The 17,812-nt window shown below is 39.2% G+C and overlaps 1 protein-coding gene and 1 pseudogene across 2 annotated transcripts; one reads left to right on the top strand and one right to left on the bottom strand.

The window, feature by feature from the left end:
• Positions 1–808: 808 nt before the first annotated feature.
• LOC113669132 (uncharacterized) lies at positions 809–5,429 on the bottom strand. The gene is made up of 3 exons (XM_027185134.2): positions 5,113–5,429; positions 4,488–4,582; positions 809–3,587 (listed from the first exon to the last, which is right to left on the bottom strand). Exons 1-3 carry the CDS (start codon positions 5,315–5,317, stop codon positions 1,998–2,000), a joined length of 1,890 nt encoding a protein of 629 aa, XP_027040935.2. The 5' UTR covers positions 5,318–5,429; the 3' UTR covers positions 809–1,997.
• A 349-nt stretch (positions 5,430–5,778) lies between these two features.
• LOC113669148 (protein mono-ADP-ribosyltransferase PARP14-like) lies at positions 5,779–16,169 on the top strand (annotated as a pseudogene). The gene is made up of 10 exons (XR_016184995.1): positions 5,779–6,000; positions 8,131–8,249; positions 9,004–9,250; positions 10,099–10,383; positions 10,717–10,956; positions 11,144–11,383; positions 11,827–14,077; positions 14,178–14,402; positions 14,855–14,937; positions 15,870–16,169. The product of XR_016184995.1 is annotated as a protein mono-ADP-ribosyltransferase PARP14-like (transcript).
• Positions 16,170–17,812: the final 1,643 nt, after the last annotated feature.

Below are 17,812 nucleotides of genomic sequence, written 5' to 3'. Positions count from 1 at the left end.
TCACGGCGTCAACATCTAAATCAAACGTCATATCCGTTTTCTTGGATGCGTTATTTTAGAGAAAAGGGTAATAGCGCGTCACTTAGCTCCACCAAGGGTGTGTGCCTGTCTCCGGCTCCTCCAAATGACATCTTAAACTCCCATATGAAAGAAAGTCCTCAGTATTCTTAGAGTACTGTTAATAAACAGACAAAGAAACGGCCAGAGTACTGTGATATCAAAATTTAAAGCATACACTGTACGTCATCCTATGCAGTAGGGTAGCCATTATTGTGTATTGCTATAGTTAGTTCATAACATTTCTTATCATTTTTTTCGACATTGCGTCCTTGTTTATATTGTCGAATTATTTATTTAAGATGTGTCTTGGAAGCGGAAAAGTAGCAAAACAAAACGGTTAGCTACTTGGTTTTTCAAAAGGTTACTTTTATCTTTTCATTGTCCGTAAAACAGTGTTTAGGATAGACTGCCTGAAAACAGAAACCCACGATTTAAATGAAGATCAAAGCAAAGCATCATAGAAATGAGACAACAAAAAATTTCCAAAAAAAAAAAGATATGGCCATCGCTTTCTGTCCGTTCTTTCTTTCAAGGATCACAAAGACATCATCACCACCGTCGTGCAAGCTGCTAAACGAAACCTGCAAAATGCAATCGAGATTGCTGCAATTTAAGACCATTAAGGCTGTTGTTAAAGGACTTTCAATAGAAAAGACGATCGCACAAGAATATGGTACAAGAATTCAGCTTAAACGGTTTTTGTCGGATGATGACCAAACCGATTACGATCTCAAAAGTAGCTAGACAGTTTACAAAATAGAAAAGAGTAGTTTATTATCATACACTAAAATATGCAGCATGGCGTCTAAATCGGTTGTTAGCCTCGGTTTATCATGACTTGCTAGCCCTGTAAAGTGCGTCTGTCTTAACTGTCAATGAACATGGCGACAATTTCAGTAAAGCTAACAATTGTAAGTGCCTAGTGTTTCTAGAGAGCTTTGACTGCTGACCTAAATTAAAACTAGCCTTAATTCATTCTGCACTTTACTTTTCTTCTTGCTTTTTTTTATATTGACGGATATAAGTGAACACGAAGTCTACCGTCGATACTATCTAAAACCGTCACGACTATCCCTTTTCTTTTCTTCTTGGTTTTTGACTTAGGAGAACAAATCCACCCCAAAAAATTGTGTAGCCAACCAAACCTTATCTTGGTATCTCTGTCTATTTTTCTTCATTCATACTCAAAGGTGAGTATCTTAACGCTGTACAAGGGCTTTCACCCACATGCATTTGCACCTTGAATATAGCATTCACACACTGTGTAAGGGGAAAACGCAGTAGCGATCAGGAATACTGTTGAAAAAGGCTTACTGTTAGTTTCGAAACAGTAGGGTAGGAGTATGTACAATGGTATCCTGCATGTGATTGGTCGACAGGCTCCACTTGCGCAACCGTACCTAAGAATAGCATGAGACAAAGCAGATCTAGGTTTGAGTTTGCTTCCACTTTTCATAGTTAACTAAATCGTCTAAATCAACTAAGAGTCAGTACATTGGTCTATCAAACCGCGCTATTTGTAACGAACAACTTGAATTTTCCATAACTTAAAGTGAATCGTAAGGGTGGTAAAATATATTACAAATATCATAGAGTGGCTTGAGCAAAGTAGATACCATCATGATCACTTGTGAGCTTAGTATGAGGATATGTTTAGTGATCATCAGTCAATGGAGCTTCCAATGACCGATTAAGTCACAAAAATCGCCTTTATCCCATGCCCTTCAGTCAAACGGCCCATGTCGATGATAGAATGAAAGACTGTTGCTTAGGAAAACATTATCTTAACTCGGTACTAGCCAGTGCTTGATGAAGATAAGATAGTGTTTGCAGCGACATTGTGATTTTCATCAAGAACGTTGTGTCACAGCAAAGCTTCCCCAGTGACAGTTCCCTTTACGAGTCTAGTTTAAGATTGGAATCGTGATTTTCTCGCGCTAAACTTCATCATCATCATGTTCGTCATCGACATCATCAAAGTCATCGGTGATGACATCTTTAATACCACCTAATCTCTCGATGAACTGCTTCTGGAAGATATCCATTGAGTCAGCGTCAATGAGAACAAAACGAATATCGTTTAGAACGGCTTTTGGGTTTCCTCGCTCCTTTTCTTCATCGGTAGTTTTGCTTGGCATGTCTTTCGGCGGCTTCGTCGATATTTTCTTTTTATCTGTTTGTATTTGTTTCTGATTACTTTGTTTTGACCCTTTTTTCTTTGCATCTTCTTTTTTCGTAACCGCCGCCATCCTGAGATACTCCTGCACTGCGTTTAACATGGCAAAGGCACACACATCAATAGGTACACCAAAGATACCGGAGCTTATCGCTGGTATGGCGATGGATGATAAACCGAGTTTAGACGCCAGTTTAAGACTCTGAAGGCACGCTTTCTCTAGAAGTTTCATATTTTCCGTATGTGAGTGTTTAGCCCACTCGGGACCAACGGCATGAATGACAAACTTACAGGGAAGATTTCCAGCTACTGTATGCACAGCGTCTCCAACGTGTAGCGCTTGATAGCCGCGTTTTCGCCTCAACGTGTCAGAATCCTTCTGGATTTCGAGCCCACCTCTTTGGACGATCAGCCTTGCAAGGCCAGCTCCGTGGGACAAAAATTCGTTCGCAGGATTCACGATTGCATCAACTTCCTCGGCAGTGATGTCTCCATAACGAAGGGAGATACACACACCATTTTCTGATCGATAACTATAGGTTTCAAAAGAAATTATTTCTGGTGCTGCCATTACCATTTCATGAGTACCAAGGCCAGTATCGTAACTTTCCTGTTGACTCATTCCTCCTTCCACAGTTCGCCTGGCTTCTCCTACAGATCCAGCATCACCATACACAAAAAACGGACCGTGTTCGTGGGGCCGGTCAATGATTACTGGGTACATAGTTCCAATGTAATCCATTAAAACTTTAGCTGAATCCTCGTCTGCACCTTTTAAGTCCAGCTCATTGATAACCATACCCTGGGTGACAGTTTTGATAAGTTCTGAAAGCTCACTGCAAGCAGTGTTAAATCTTGTGGGATCACAGTTCTGTTTAGCCTGAAGTATAACTCGAGTACCGTCATCCGAAGCGGTAATTTCCATAAGAAATTCTCCATTGATTTCATTTAACTTGTCTCCGTAAAACCTCTCCATAAAACGGAAGGCATATGGATCTACTTGAAACCATTGTGCTTCTGTTGCGAGATGTACACGTCCTTCCTGATCGGCGCTGTTGACTTCGTTGATAGGGATGACCTTCGTTTCGGGACTACCTTCGACAGGGTCTTTGGCCGTCAGGCGAAGATTGGCTAGTTGCGCAAAAATTTCTTGGTCTTCGTTTAAGAACCTTGTTATTTGGAGGTGGCAATCATTAATTTGTTTCAAGGTACCTGATATAAAAAACGTTTTGTCATCGCTCCGAACGGACACATCTGTGGCCACCAATATTTTCTCCAAAATCTGTTTCGCCCCTTTTAGTGGAATGCCCAACCAGATGGGATCAAATTTTGCTGTAACCTGACAAAATATCTGAAGACAATAATATCGTGGGTAAATAGTTGAGCATAACATAGAGTATGTTAAGTATTAACCTATCGAAAACCGCTCCTCTCCTGGCGTATGTCTCGCTTCTCGTGCTAGCCTCACGTTTGTCTTCGCTCGCTCTAAGAATGCAAAAAGTGTCGCCTATTTTAAAAGCTACTCTTAAGGTGAGGACCGAACTCGCTACAAAAAGATTTTCTTCACACACGCCTTCTAAAATAAAGCTTCCTACTCAGAGAAACCAAGAAGTCAACTCAACAACCTCAGATCACGTCAGATGACAACCAACTTTGCTCGGGATTTATCATGAGGGTAGCGAGAGCGTCTACCAACTGTCTACCTTACCATAACCGAACGTATATTTAGCGGCACTGTATTAACAGACACCCTGTATTAAGCGGTCAGTTTTCTTAGTCTCGACATTTTTACCCCATAAAAAACACCTTTACATCGTTATTAAGCGGTCGTGGTTACCCTTTGCTGAGTCACGGCGACCAGTTTGTATTATCCTCCACCAGTATTGAACGGTCACTTATTGCGGGACCACTCAAATAAAACTAAGAATAATCTTTCGAGAAAAATTTAATTCACATCTATCTCCCGATATCGATAGTAGTGAGCGAGTTTTGTATATTTAGTGGTCAATCATGGCATAAATGACGTTTTTATCGTTTCTGTTTAATACCCTTTTTATGTGGAAGCTATTTTTAAGTGGTCACTTCGCCATTTCCCTTAATACAAGTTTAGCTGTATCTCTTGTTGACCCCTGCGCATATGTTCTCCATGAAAACATCTATATCGTCACGCAAAATCGTTGCGTGACAGTTAACAATGATCAACAACCATGCCCGATGTAGTGATACCGAGCAAATTGAAAATTTATCATACCTCGTCATTGATCACTTTCCTTTTGCATGGTAGCCGATCAACCTTAACCACCAAACCTTCAATCTTGTGTTCTTCCTTTAAAACTGTTTCCACAGCTATATATAGTGAGAAATAAAACTATCGATCATGCTCCCAGAAAGTTGATAAATTGCCATAATCTGCGACTGTCGTAAGTAAACGTAGTGACATACACTCGGTGATTAGTAGATTAAATCATCGGTTTATGATAAAATATTTCATCGGACTTGACCGGTTTTAAACTGTTTATTGCTCTCATTTTCCTGCATCTTTGTTTCTTATCACCAATTTTTTGTTCTCATTTGTTTACTCGTCAGAAAACTTGAACAGCCGTAAGAGATTATAAGCGCCTTTCAAAATTGAGGTCCGATGGTGAAAAGTAACCGGACTCCTTTGAACAGATTTCGGTTAAACACAAAAATAACGAACTAATGAACCAGGAAATGGACATGAACGCCATCTGAATCAAAGAGAGAGTGCACTTTAGAAGTTAAACACAAATATCCTATTGTGGATGGTTGAATATAACGATTACATAGCCTACATCTATGAATATGTAACATTTTTAAGCGTTTAAAGCCAAATTATTTCGTTATAAAGCACCTACTTTCCTCTTCTTCAAATGTGATCACTGCCCGGTCTCCATCTTGGGCGAATTTCACCGACATCACATCGCCGCCGCCATGTTTACGCTGCTGAAAGTGAATAACAATGGCTTCTTCTTTGGTTCCCGGAGTAATATCTGACACTATGATACTTTTAGGGATGTCGTCTGGGCTCATTTCCTCTAGATGAGATAGATTAGAAGCCATTGAGTGACATATCCTCGGCAAAATATGCCCTTGCAACAAGGATGCTTCAATAAATTGCCTGCCTAAGCTGGCCACAAGGAAAAACACGAGACGGTTAAAGAAAGGGTCTCGGGAGAGCGACACCGCGTTGAATAAATAATTTTAGGGTCCGGGGATTCCCCTTTTAAAACGTGTCGAGTCAAAACCGGTAATTCTTGAAAACGAAAGCGGCAATTTTCTTTAAGCTGCATCAAAATTGTACCAACCGATATACCATAGTCATTTGAGAGGAGAAAATACGAATCTTAGAATTCCTTTTTACTTTCTTAACCCCTGTTTTCTCGGAATTTCAATCAAATAATGACAACATTTCTCAGAAACAAAGCACTTGTTACCATCCAATAAGAAACCAACGAAGGTCATGTCAACCAATCAGAGCGTAAAAAATTGAGTTATTTGCATTTCCGGCTTTCTACGAAGAACTGACGAGGTCAATAATTATAACACGCAATTCTTAAGGTGCGTTGCTCTCAGAGGATTTGAAATGGACAAAAAGCAAATTTTGGTCACTGGCTACCCAAATGGAACGGGAAAAGCACAGCTCATGATCTACTTCCAGTCTGAGAGAGATTCTGGAGGAGGTGACGTAGAAAAGATCGAAATTCACCGCGGAAGAGCATACATCACTTTCGACGAAGCTAGAGGTGTGAAATATTCTTTCACTGGCCTTGAGTTTTTCTGCGCGCTCGTTGCTTTTAATTTCGCACTAAACAATAACACATTGAACTGATTCACATTTATAAGAGTATGGATAAGAAAGAGTTTATATAATATTCTTAAGCTCAAGAGAAAAAAGGTTTGTCGTTCTGTAGTTCGCTGCGGAAGTTTCGGTAGTTTGCGAGTCGTCAGGTATCACTAAACTGATTGACACCCATTGTATGCTGGAGTGCAATTAAAGTCGAAAATTGAAAGTTTTGGAAAAATGAAAACTACTGACGTAGTTTTACAGAATCATCAATCTTGTGGGGAACGGAAATCGAAAGTTGACGTCTCACATGGATGTTTTGGCCGTTACTCACGCAACACGCTATGCAGTGAAGGGATTTTTCCCTGCGTTTGATTACATCACTTTTCACCCTAAGCGATCTTCGCAACAGTAGTGGTAGTATTTACTAGACCGGCCCAAATGCTGTAACAAAAAAGGATAAAAAAAATTCAAATGAACTTCCGGTAAAGTTCGACCGCAAGTCTATCCATTTTCAATGAGAGGTCGGCATTGCATGCAACTGAAGCTATCAGAAAGGACGGAAAACCTTTTCAAACTACAACCTGGATATAGTGTTCATTATAGTGACCATACCACTAAATGTGGCTGCAAATCGAAGTTATCGTGATTCACGGTAGCTGTATCGCCGCATTCAAGTGCGTGCTACAAAAATTTGCACTCGGCGGACTCTCATGCACTTGAAATATACAGAGCAGCTCCTTCAGGCTCTTTAGTTTAGATTGCCTTTTCTTATGTTAAAATTTCTTTTTGGTTGAAAACGTCAAAACTCACCAGTCTGCAGTAGTTTGAAGAGGAGCACGAGAAAATAATTTTGCGCTTCTAGTGTAGATATGCCTAGAGGCTATTGTATGATTGCTGTAAGAAAATATTCATATCGCCTTTCCCTTTTGCACATGGTTAGAACTATGAAACGATACCCATTTCGATATTTTTGTTAATTTTCCGGTCTACAATAAAGCTTCCTTTGCAGAAGCGTTGTAGTAGGTAGAAACTAGCCATGTTTGTGCTGGGATAAATTGGCAAGATGGCGATTCATAGCCTAAAACTTACACAAATATGATCATCGAATTTTCAATGCGTAACCTCTAACAAATGTTGCGCCACGATAAAACGCATCACGACAAATGCACATAAAATGAAAGAGGTGGAGGAAGGGAGAAGGAAGGTCAAAACTTGCTGAGTGTTTCAGGTCCGGAGACAAGTCGAACGGACTCAAGGAACATGCCACATCTTATCATGACCGCTGATGGCTCAGTGATTTTTCATTAAAACTCGTGACTATAGCGCGAAGAACCTCAGTTCTATTGTTAGAGGTGATATCAACAGATAGTCTTGAATGGATCTTGTTATTGTTGCCCATTCACATTTTGAAGTTTTGAGTCTGTTCTCTTATAGTTCGACCCTCCAGTAATCCTTGACTTTTCCTCATTAAAAACAAAAATATGTTAGAAGCATACAATGTAGCTAATATATAATCTCATTACTAAGTTTTAAATGAAGCGTATCATATGAAATGATACGCTTCATTAAAACTTTCACTTATTAATTTATTTTCGATCAACTGGTTTTAAAGTAAACATAAAAAATTTCATGTATGATTCCTGTTTCCGGGAATTTATTTCTTCAAATCGTTTCCTTTACAAGTGTGGACTGTTTTTTATGTCGCTAAGCAGAGATGTTAAGCTGAAGTTTGTTACTTCCTGCACGCAGGTAACGTAACTGGCAAATAAACCCCGTAAATGTTGGAAATAAATGTGTTTTTCACCAGAATGTCTTTACAGCGTGCATTGACCTTTTCGAAAACATGGGAAACCATCTCTCTTTGTACTGCATGGAATTGTTTGGAGGGAACCATAATTCACTTTAAACATTAAAGCTCCCTGAAATGTAGAAAGTAAGCAATAATTTTGTGAAAAATGAAATTGATAACAATAACAGTGATAAGACATCTAAGGTGAGCAATTCTTGCAAGTTTCTGTTGCTGTTGCATATTGATTCGTATTTTATTTTTTCCTATGGTGATGTTTATCTCGATTTCCTTCTGTAGCCGCCCGGCGGGTTGTTCGCCGAAGTAACCACAACCTCCAGAATTGTCAACTTCAGGTGAAGTTCCATCCAGACTCAGAGGATGAAGATAATGAGTACGAACAGGAACGACATAATGGAGTAAGTACTCTAAAGGACTTCTTAGAATAATGTACAGATATTTTCTCTATCCATTTCAAAGGCTCTCTCTTACTAGAACAAAGTGATTGACAATTCTTTCGGAGCTTATTTCGTAAATAATCTCATGGGCAACTCAAATAAGTGCTAAAAAGTGAAATGAGAATTTGTGATAATTATAATTATAACTACATGTTGAAAAAATGTATTTGACACACACACATCAGCAAATACAGATAAGCAATGCGGAATATATAAGCTGTTTCCTTTCACCTTTCCAGTTCTGTAACATCTTGAGGCGACAGACAATACGTCACTCACCACAGCTTAGGGGTTAGGCTTGTATGGGCGCTTGAGGTTGGAGGTAAAAACTATTATTTAAGGCATTTTCGACAAGTGCCTACAAATTAGATTAGGCTGAAGTACCAAAAATGCTTAATCAGCTCGTCAGAAGCGTAGAAACCACTCTCTCTTCAAACTGGAAGAGTTAGAGTTTTACAACTGATTGAAGTCTTTACGTCAAAACTGCCACGAAATGAAAAAGAAAACGTAAGTCTATCATGGAGATGTTGCCCACTGATGAACGAATGTGTCATATTTTATCAACCAGTGCAGATAAAACGGAAACTGTGATACCGGACACTAAAAATTCAACTCGAGGGTTCTCTACTATCAAAAAAATTGGCAATGGGTGCAATGTCGTTACACTAGGGTATTACACTGAGCACGCCTTACAAGTTCATGTTATTATTTATAGCAATTTGAAGAATGTAAGCACTTATCAGCTTCCCAGCGATTCGAAAGAAAACAGCAAGGACATCCTAATGAACCTCCCGTGCTGAAGCATTACACAGTCCAAGTAAAAGGTGTGTTGCCAGACACATCAAGAGATCTCTTGGTCTTCTACTTCGAGAATACAAGGCGATCTAAAGGTGGTCCAGTCTCTTCTATCGACATGAAACCTGATCTTCAAATTTGCTTGATCACTTTTAAAAATTCTGAAGGTATGTAGAACTTTTTTATCCCTATTTTATTGGCAGCATTTTGAATCTTGCTTTAGAACAACTGTCTCCATCAGCAATTGTCTTAGCAGTCGTGCCGATTCGTCTCCTGTACAACTATTAGTGTTTAATCGTTTGCGGTTATTTTAAAGCATGACACTGTTGAAGCACTTGACTTAAACTTCTATGTAATTACTCACCTGCGTAATTATTCATTATTTACTTATTCATAGATTTATTCGTTCATTTTTTGTTCTTTTATCCTTTTTTTCTGTCTATTCACCTTTTTTTAAAAAGGTGTGTTTCTTTCGTTTTAGACTTTTTTCGACGTTATGTTTATTCCTCGACGTCTCGACCAGTTTTTTGGGATGTGATAAGGCAAAACATTGATCCACTATGTTATTCAAATAGGTGAAAAAAGAAATAGAGAATAATACATGAGCACGTGTAGATATGGAATTTCTCCTCGAGTGTTTAACTCGATGCGGATTTTTCAGTGTTTTAGTTGCCATAATCCAGAAAAACTTCGACAAACGACTCTGGATTATGAATGGCGAAGGCTTCGCCGTTTGTTCATCAACCTGACCGAGTGGCGCGAAAGGCGAGTGACGTGTCAGCAGCTGATTGGCGATATCAAACACACGTGAAAAAAATATCGTATTTTTTCACGTGTGTTGTTATCACTTTTCTCAGGGCTGGAAATCCTTGTATAGCAACATAGTTTATATGATAAAAAAATTTTAAGAGATAACAACACAGTCTCAGCATGCCCATCGATGAGATCTCGAGAGGAAATGACTACGTTTCCCTCATATTATGCATTATTTTTTGAGTCTATAAAATTCTTGCAGACGCTCAAAGAATCGTGGAGAACTCCCCTCACATTGTGTCTGGCCTTCGTCTTGACGTGTCTTTTGTCGAAGAGAGGGAAGATGAATTGGCAAATAACTACGAAAACAACAACACTATATTAGACGGTTCCATCGCAATAATTGTCAGCGGTATATCATCGCGTATCACCAATGATTCCGTAAGGTATTACTTTGAAAATTCAAGGAGGTCTGGAGGAGGAGCCATTTCTGATATTTTCTTTGCTGAAGACGGAGACGCCTGGATAACTTTTCATGAGGTGAAAGGTACGTCACCAAAATGTAGCATTCTTGTTGGTATTTGATGGTCAGGAAAAGCCTGTTACAATGAAAATTTTCAAATTTGTACAAATAGTAAGAGACATTACTCGAACGGAAGTTCATTGCCAAAAACGCTTTTAAAATAAACTCAGTTGTTAACTATGATAAATTACTGCGCAACACTCCATGACTCAACGTCGGCCAACCCTTTAATAGGCTACATCTGTTTTGGTCGTGCCCTTACGTAACCAGACTACTATTTTTATAATTGTTGTTGTTATTGTCGTTTTAATCGTTTATACTATGTTGATTTCTCCTTTTCTCGTTGCATCACAACAGATTTACAAAAGCTTCTTCACCAATCACATTTTATCAATGGAAAGGCCATCTCAGTGAAGAAAGAACCACTAAAGAAAAAAGTACCATTAGACCCAATTCGAGTGCAGGTCCGTGGTCTAAACGAGAAAATTACTGAAGACTGTCTACTTTCTTACCTGGAGAAATACAGCGGCGTAGAGGTTAAAGAAGTTATCAAAGGTTGTAATAACAATGCGGTGGCAATATTTGAATCCGAACCAGGTACGACGGACGTTTTCTGAGCCTTTCCTCTAGCTATTCTACAACCTTTCCCCATCATATCGGCAAAGTAAAGTAGCTGCGTTTCCGAAAGCTGAAACTAGGCTATTAGTAGTAATAGGCTAGGCTATTATCAGTAGCTCTTATTACCACTGATTTTTTCTTAGCTCACAAAATGAATCTCTTCCAGATTTCGAGTCGCTTTTCAGTAAGGTGCACGGCAACAATAAAGAACCTGAAGGAAGTAAACTTCGTTTGGAACGCATTCCTGTTTGCTCCTCCATTTTAGTCGACGGACTTAATGAGAATACTTGCAAAGATACCATACAACTATATTTTGAAAGCTACAGACGTAGCGGTGGAGACATCGTGAGCCATGTGGAGCGTATCACGAAAAGTAGTGCCGTTGTTCATTTCGAGAAAGCATCAGGTAGTATCGTTTTTCATCTCTCATTTCGCTTTCTTAATATTAAGAGAAACTTTCCAAGGAAAAAGCAGGTTGGCTACTCGTCATCTCAACATGCTCAATCAGGCCACAGATTGCCTACTTGTTCTTATGAAATCGGTGTTATAGAAGGAATGCTACAACCAGGGAGAAACAGATAACCATTGAGCATTTCAAAAGGTCTTGAAGATTGTGGATCTTTTTTTGAAAGAGCATTATCGTTGACAGATAAAGACAATAACTCAGACGATGCCCCTTTCGTAACGTTCCCAAATTAGATAACGATCAATGTCAGTAAACAAATCAAAGTGTCTGTGATGGACTAGCGCTTGATTGAATAGAACTGTATCCATTCGTCCCTTGGTAATTATGAGAAATACGAAATCAAATTTGTTCACTCTCACTATGTGCCTTCTTTTTCTTCACAGCCGTTCAGAGTGTAATCGGCAAAGTGGTTCACAAACTCGACGATACGAACCTGGAAGTGAGGTCATATCTTCCTTTTCTCGACTAAGAATAAGATAGAAAAACCATTGGATGCTGAGGTCTTTGAACACATTAAGATTAACCACGATCATGATTTATAAATTCTGACGGAGCAAAGCACTGGTCGACGTCAGCATGGATCCTGACGAGCAAGTTGTCATAATTGCCAACTCAGAAAAGGGAACCGTTCCCAAACAGTTATGGCAAGAAAGATCAGGACGCCTGCTAAGCTTCTTTCAAGGTTTTAAGAGAGCTAAAATTCGCATTCCTGCTGAATTAGCCGATGAAGTATCAGAGCGCTGGAGGAAGGCCCAACCTTCCACGGAGACATCTACCGATCTAAATCTCTCAGTGAACAAAACCGAGTAGCGTGTATCATTGGAAGGGTTCAAGAAGTACGTGAGGAGGAACGGGAGAATAGAAGAGAATATCCGTTCTGTTGAACAAGATACCGAGCTTATGAAGTCAATAGGAAAAGTGACTGAAGATGTCATTGCGAGGGTTCAATTGAGATTATTTGAAATGTCTGGCACCTGCCAAAATGTGAGCATCAGTATTTAAAAATCTCTTTTGATATGGACGGGGAGATGTTCTTTGAGGGTCCCAGAGATCTCCTTAAAGATGTGCAGGCTAAAGTCTTAACCTTCATTTCAAGGATGATTAAAAGTCCATTAAGCTCGCACTAAACATTATAAATATTTCAAAAAAGCCCTGAGTGTCGAGCTACCTTCAAGATCTTTTCAAGACAAAAAGCTTACAAGCGATTTTTGAATGCGGCCAAAGCAACAGCTTTAACAAGATCAAGATCATTGGTGTTGACGCGTTTAACACTCGAGAAGCAGAAATAACTTTGCTGACTGCAATTCAAGAAAAACTGACGAATATGCTCAAGTACATAGCAGCCGTATTTGGAAAAGTTTCTAATCGCGAATAATATCCAATTGTAAAGTTGAAGTTGTCGTTGACATCTCCTGTTTGGGTTAGCAGAATCGCAGAAGAAGTTAAAGAATGCTTTGATCGAATTATCGACTTCCTTCAAAACACACTATTCTAGGTGACACCGTCGTTTTAGACAATGATTCAACGCGTTACCTCTTCGAAAGGTTAAGTTCCAAACTTGACGAAATTAAGGAACTTAGTCACTTTATCCGTAGACACGCGAATAGCTGCAGACTGTAAATGTATAGAGGTATCTGGTACTGCAGAAGGACTACAGAGGTGCGTGACTTGAGGTGCGTACCAAGAATTCTTGAACTAATTAAAAGTATTTCGAAGGCCTCCATCCCGATTGATAGGCCAGGGATGAAGAAATTCTTCTCGCATGGTAAAGGACCTAAGTTGCTAGAATCAATTGAGGACGTAAATTGTTGTATCATCATTCCAGGAGAAAGAAACGAAAACGAATTCTTGCTGATCACAGACGAAAAGGAGATGAGAGAATTTCAAGGATCACCCCCCGAGTTCATTTGTAGCTTCCTCGTGAGAGGAAAAAGGAGATTTCCGTCTTTAGAAACGACGTCACTAAACACCCCGTTGATGCTATAGTTAAAGCAGCCCATGAAAATTTACAACATGTAGGAGGCTAGAGACATAGTAAAGGAGGGTGGAAACGACATCCAGCGTCACTGCGATCAGTTTGTTGCAGATAAAGGCATTCTTTTAGAGGGGCGGACACTAGTTACAGTTGCAGAAAGGTTACTATGCAGTGAAATCATCCACATATTTGGGCCTAAATGGGATTTCACGGAAGACAAACTTCGAAGAAATGGCAACAAAACAAGGCAAGAACGCGTTCTCAATCTGGCCATTAAGAATTGCTTAATGGAAGCCGCAAGTCTGAAGTCAATAGCTATTCCAGCGGTAAGTTCCGGCGTGTTTGGCGTACCACGAGACCTTTGTGCTAAAGTCATACTAGATGCTGTCGTAGAATTTTGCCAGGAGAATCCGTATTGCCATTTATCAGAGATTCATCTTGTCAACAAAGATACACCTACCGTCTCTGCCTTCTCGGATGAAATAAGGAAACCGTTTTCCAGAGAGAATAATTTCACTAGTAGGGAAGTATCTGGTCAACCAATCCCTACGCTCCAAGTTAGAGGCAGTTCGCAACGACCCAGAGGAGCTCCGAACTCCTTTGCAACGCAGGAGGGCATCCAAATCACCATAAAGAATGGAAATCTCGCTAAAGAACGGGTGAGGCGATTAATTTGGAAGTTGAAGCTTTACCATGTCTTTGGTTTGCGTTTTCTTATTATCTTATTTTGAAATAATTCCACTCGTCTCTATCTTCAAGTCTGAAATCTTGGTTGGAACAGCAGCAGGAAATCTCAAACTTGACCAGAATCGTTATGCGATGGCGCTCAGCAAAAAAGCTGGTCAATGTTTGCAAGACGAATATGATAAGAAGAAAGCTGTGCCTGAAGATAACATCGCTGAGCTGCAGTAGACCGGAGGTTTGAAATGTCAGGCTGTCATCTTTGCCATATGTGCGGACTGAGACAATGGTAAAGGAAGACAGGTAACTCCTAGCTGTATAGACAGCTTGTTTGCGCTTATGTCCAGGACAGCACGCTGTAATGAAAATTGGCGAATTTTTTTGACAAATTCGTCAAAGCGTAGTCAGCTTGGCGGAATTGAAGCGTAGTCAGCTTGGCCACCATTTCGTTGCTGCATGTATTTCTGGACACATCTCCTTGTTTAAGATTAAAACATGACTTTCTCACAAAACTCCAATGACAGCTTCTTGCTCGTGGCTTTAATTGTTAAGTGAGATTGAATTCAGGTAAACTCGAGGCTGTCCTTGTTAGACAACATTTAGAGATCACTAACTGCAACTAGTTCAACTCGTAGCACTCATTCGCTTCGCGAAAATTCACTAATTCCAGTTGCTAATATCAAGGATGTTTTAGATTCAGTTGTTCTAACCTGTTTTCCTTTGATTTATCTACTGAATAGGCTTTCAAGTTCCAGATTATTGGGATTCTCAGCCACAAGATAAGAAGGTGCATATTGCCGAGTTATAGCCAGCTTCGCATGCACTGGAGCACAAGAAGGTCAAGGATCTGTTCAATGCAACCCGCTCAAATAAAATTATCAAAATAGACAGAATTCAAAATGAAGCTTTGTTTGGAATTTACGCTGTTCAACAAAAGATGGACGAGTCTGGTGCCCGTGGAGGCAATGAAATGCTGTTATTTCATGGAATTGCAGAGAATAACTGTGAAGCGATTAATCACAAAGACTTTAACAGAAGTTATTGTTGGCAAAAAAGTAAGTTGACAATGGTACACTTTTTGAGTGAAATTGACTTGCTAGACTAATGAATTTGACAAAAGACAGTGCATTTACTAGTTTCTGTGAAATTCGACATACAGAAATTTAATCCGGGTCGGTATCTTACTACGAGCAGAGGAAGGTTAGCAAATTTCAACAACACACGTCTACTAGTCACCATGAGTATATTGTGCAATGATAGTCAAAGAAAGTAAACAAACTCAGAACTGTCTTTGAAAGGGCCTTTTTTTTCTAGATTATGCCCATTGCAGCGTCAGGAATAGACCGTTAATCGACAGAAACATACTTAAAAGGCCGCTGGAAACATTGGAATAAAATTGACCCAATACAATATATCAGAAATACGGATGGATAAAATTTAAATATCCGGGGCGAAAAAGGAAGGAAAGGAATTAGGGTTTCGTGAAATAATTTTTTACCACCAGATTTTTCTTCTCTCTAGAGTAAAAGTTTACATACGTAAATCGAGAGAAATTGCAATAACATACATTGGTCTGAAGGTATAACACTCTGTTTATTTCCTTACTGAGTTGTGCTTCGAAGCGCAACGTTTGTAAAGAAATAAACTAAAATAAAACTAAAAGGGAATTGTTCTTAAATGAAAATAAAAAACTGGATTAAATTTATCTGACTTTCCCCCTCCCTTAAAAGTAAACGTTATTATCAAACATAACGTACCGTGTATTTTCAGACAACCTATATGGAAAAAGGCGTTTATTTCGCCAAGGATGCAAACTATTCCGCGAGTTCTCAGTATTCGCCGCCAGGTCCAACAGGCATTCGACACATGTACCTCCCAAGAGTGCTGGTTGGTGATTACACAGTGGGTAATAAAGACATCATTGTTCCTCCATCCAAAACACCAAATGATTCAACAGATACAATGACAGCGTCGTGGACTAAATGCCCAACCCAAGGATCTTCGTCGTATTTCACGACCCGCAATGTTATCCCGAGTACCTGATAACTTTCCAGTAACGGACTGGCACTACTTCGCCTTCTTTAGCAATTTTGTTAATTTTTTTTTTCTTGTTCTACGCTTTTTGGAGAAAGTGTAGAAAAAGAGGATGACAGAGGACATTAAAAAAAGATCGTTGTAACGGAAATTTCGAGGGCAGAAAAACCAAATTTTGATTCACAAAGAGAGAGGAGAGGTAGCTTATACTTGTTCAATACAATTAGATTTGCAACAATTTCTTTCAAAGGAATTAGCCTAACTTACGTTAGCTTGCTCGATATTCCCCAGAGTAGCCGATTTCTGCTCGATTTACTTTAATGATATTTTGTTTGACGCGACACCTTCTGCAGTGAAAAACCGTGGGGCATTTCTAGTTTTTTCCTCATTTGAGCTTTTCCTTCAACCAACAACTCAGCTGAACTCAAACGGAAGCAAAATTAGAATTAGCGACCCTTAACGTTTTTGGCTAAATTCTTCAATAATGATAATCTTCGCAGCTTTTTTTTTGCCTTTTTATGATATAACCTAATTAAGTAAACCTCACTCGTCAAATAACTTTAACTTTATTGTCTCCATAACATATCAGTTTTCGGGACCCAGTTTTCTCATTATTTTGCTTTTTATTTGTTTTAGTCACCTATTTCGTTATTTTTTTAAATATCTCGTCCATTAAAGTTACAGTTCTCAAACTAAGAGATGGTAGACTGTTTGGAAGAAGATAGGAATTACTTAGCTACTGTGACATATAACAGGGCAACGACGGACAAACCAGACTAATCCTATGGTCTTAGATATCTTGTTTCCCTAGACGCCCTGAAAGATAGAGATTAGCTACCGCTTTGTATGAAAGCAGGGAAGTGTTTCAAGCTTTTTCCTGGTAGATTGCACGATAACTTACCAATTTTTTGGTTGAAATTAAATCGAATTAAAGCTTCGCGTTTTTTGACATTCATGTGCAGTGGAGTTTCATACACATCATGGTAACGCCGAAGTAACCTTATAACGAACGACGTCCCTAATATCAGCCCGAATCCGATATTTCCTGGATGAAATCAAGAGTTACCTTTCATGTGAGAAATGGCCACGATCTTTGCAAACTTGAACAAAGTAATTAAAAAAAAAAAGACAAATAACAAGCGTTAAAAGATCAAAATGTTTATTGAAATGCACACCTGATCAGGTTGTACATTAACCAAACAAAAATGCAACACTAAGTAAAATATAACTTAAATTGTCTTGAGCTGAAAAACATCCAAGTGCTTTTCTTTCAGAAGATAACAAAACTTGACAGAATTAATACAATTTCGTTAGGTTTCTCTTCTTCCTTATAAAAAGAAATTTACATGAAATAAGTGCTAGTCAAAGGTTGTAGGGTAAGCTGGACATATCACAATAATGCGATCGTGAAGTTCCCCCTTTGCATACAATTTATTTCTCAATGCCACGGACGGCGGCTAACTGGATCAACGAGTTCCCTTTGCTGCAAGATCTTCTCTAACTCGTTGAAAACTTGAAGGTAATGTGGGTCGGGATAACCAAACCTAAATGAGCAGAACGAAGGCAATTCAATTGCACCCGTAGCATAATAATACAACACTCTACAATAGTGCACAAAATATTTGCTTCGCTTCCATTAGTTTTTTAGTAAACAGTAATTAAAAGGTTCTTCACTGACT

This window comes from Pocillopora damicornis, chromosome 3 (genome assembly GCF_964200805.1).
Source record: "Pocillopora damicornis chromosome 3, jaPocDami1.2, whole genome shotgun sequence".
Taxonomy (NCBI): Eukaryota; Metazoa; Cnidaria; class Anthozoa; order Scleractinia; family Pocilloporidae; genus Pocillopora; species Pocillopora damicornis.
This window is presented reverse-complemented; position numbering and strand designations above follow the sequence as displayed.

What these genes read in the sequence shown, in the direction of transcription:
- LOC113669132 (XM_027185134.2), bottom strand. Translation starts at nt 5,317, where the DNA reads ATGGCTTCTAATCTATCTCATCTAGAGGAAATGAGCCCAGACGACATC. An exon ending in CACATTTGAAGAAGAGGAAA is followed by an intron (nt 4,583 to 5,112) that starts GTAGGTGCTTTA and finishes CACTATATATAG; the next exon opens with CTGTGGAAACAGTTTTAAAG. An exon ending in GGAAAGTGATCAATGACGAG is followed by an intron (nt 3,588 to 4,487) that starts GTATGATAAATT and finishes TATTGTCTTCAG; the next exon opens with ATATTTTGTCAGGTTACAGC.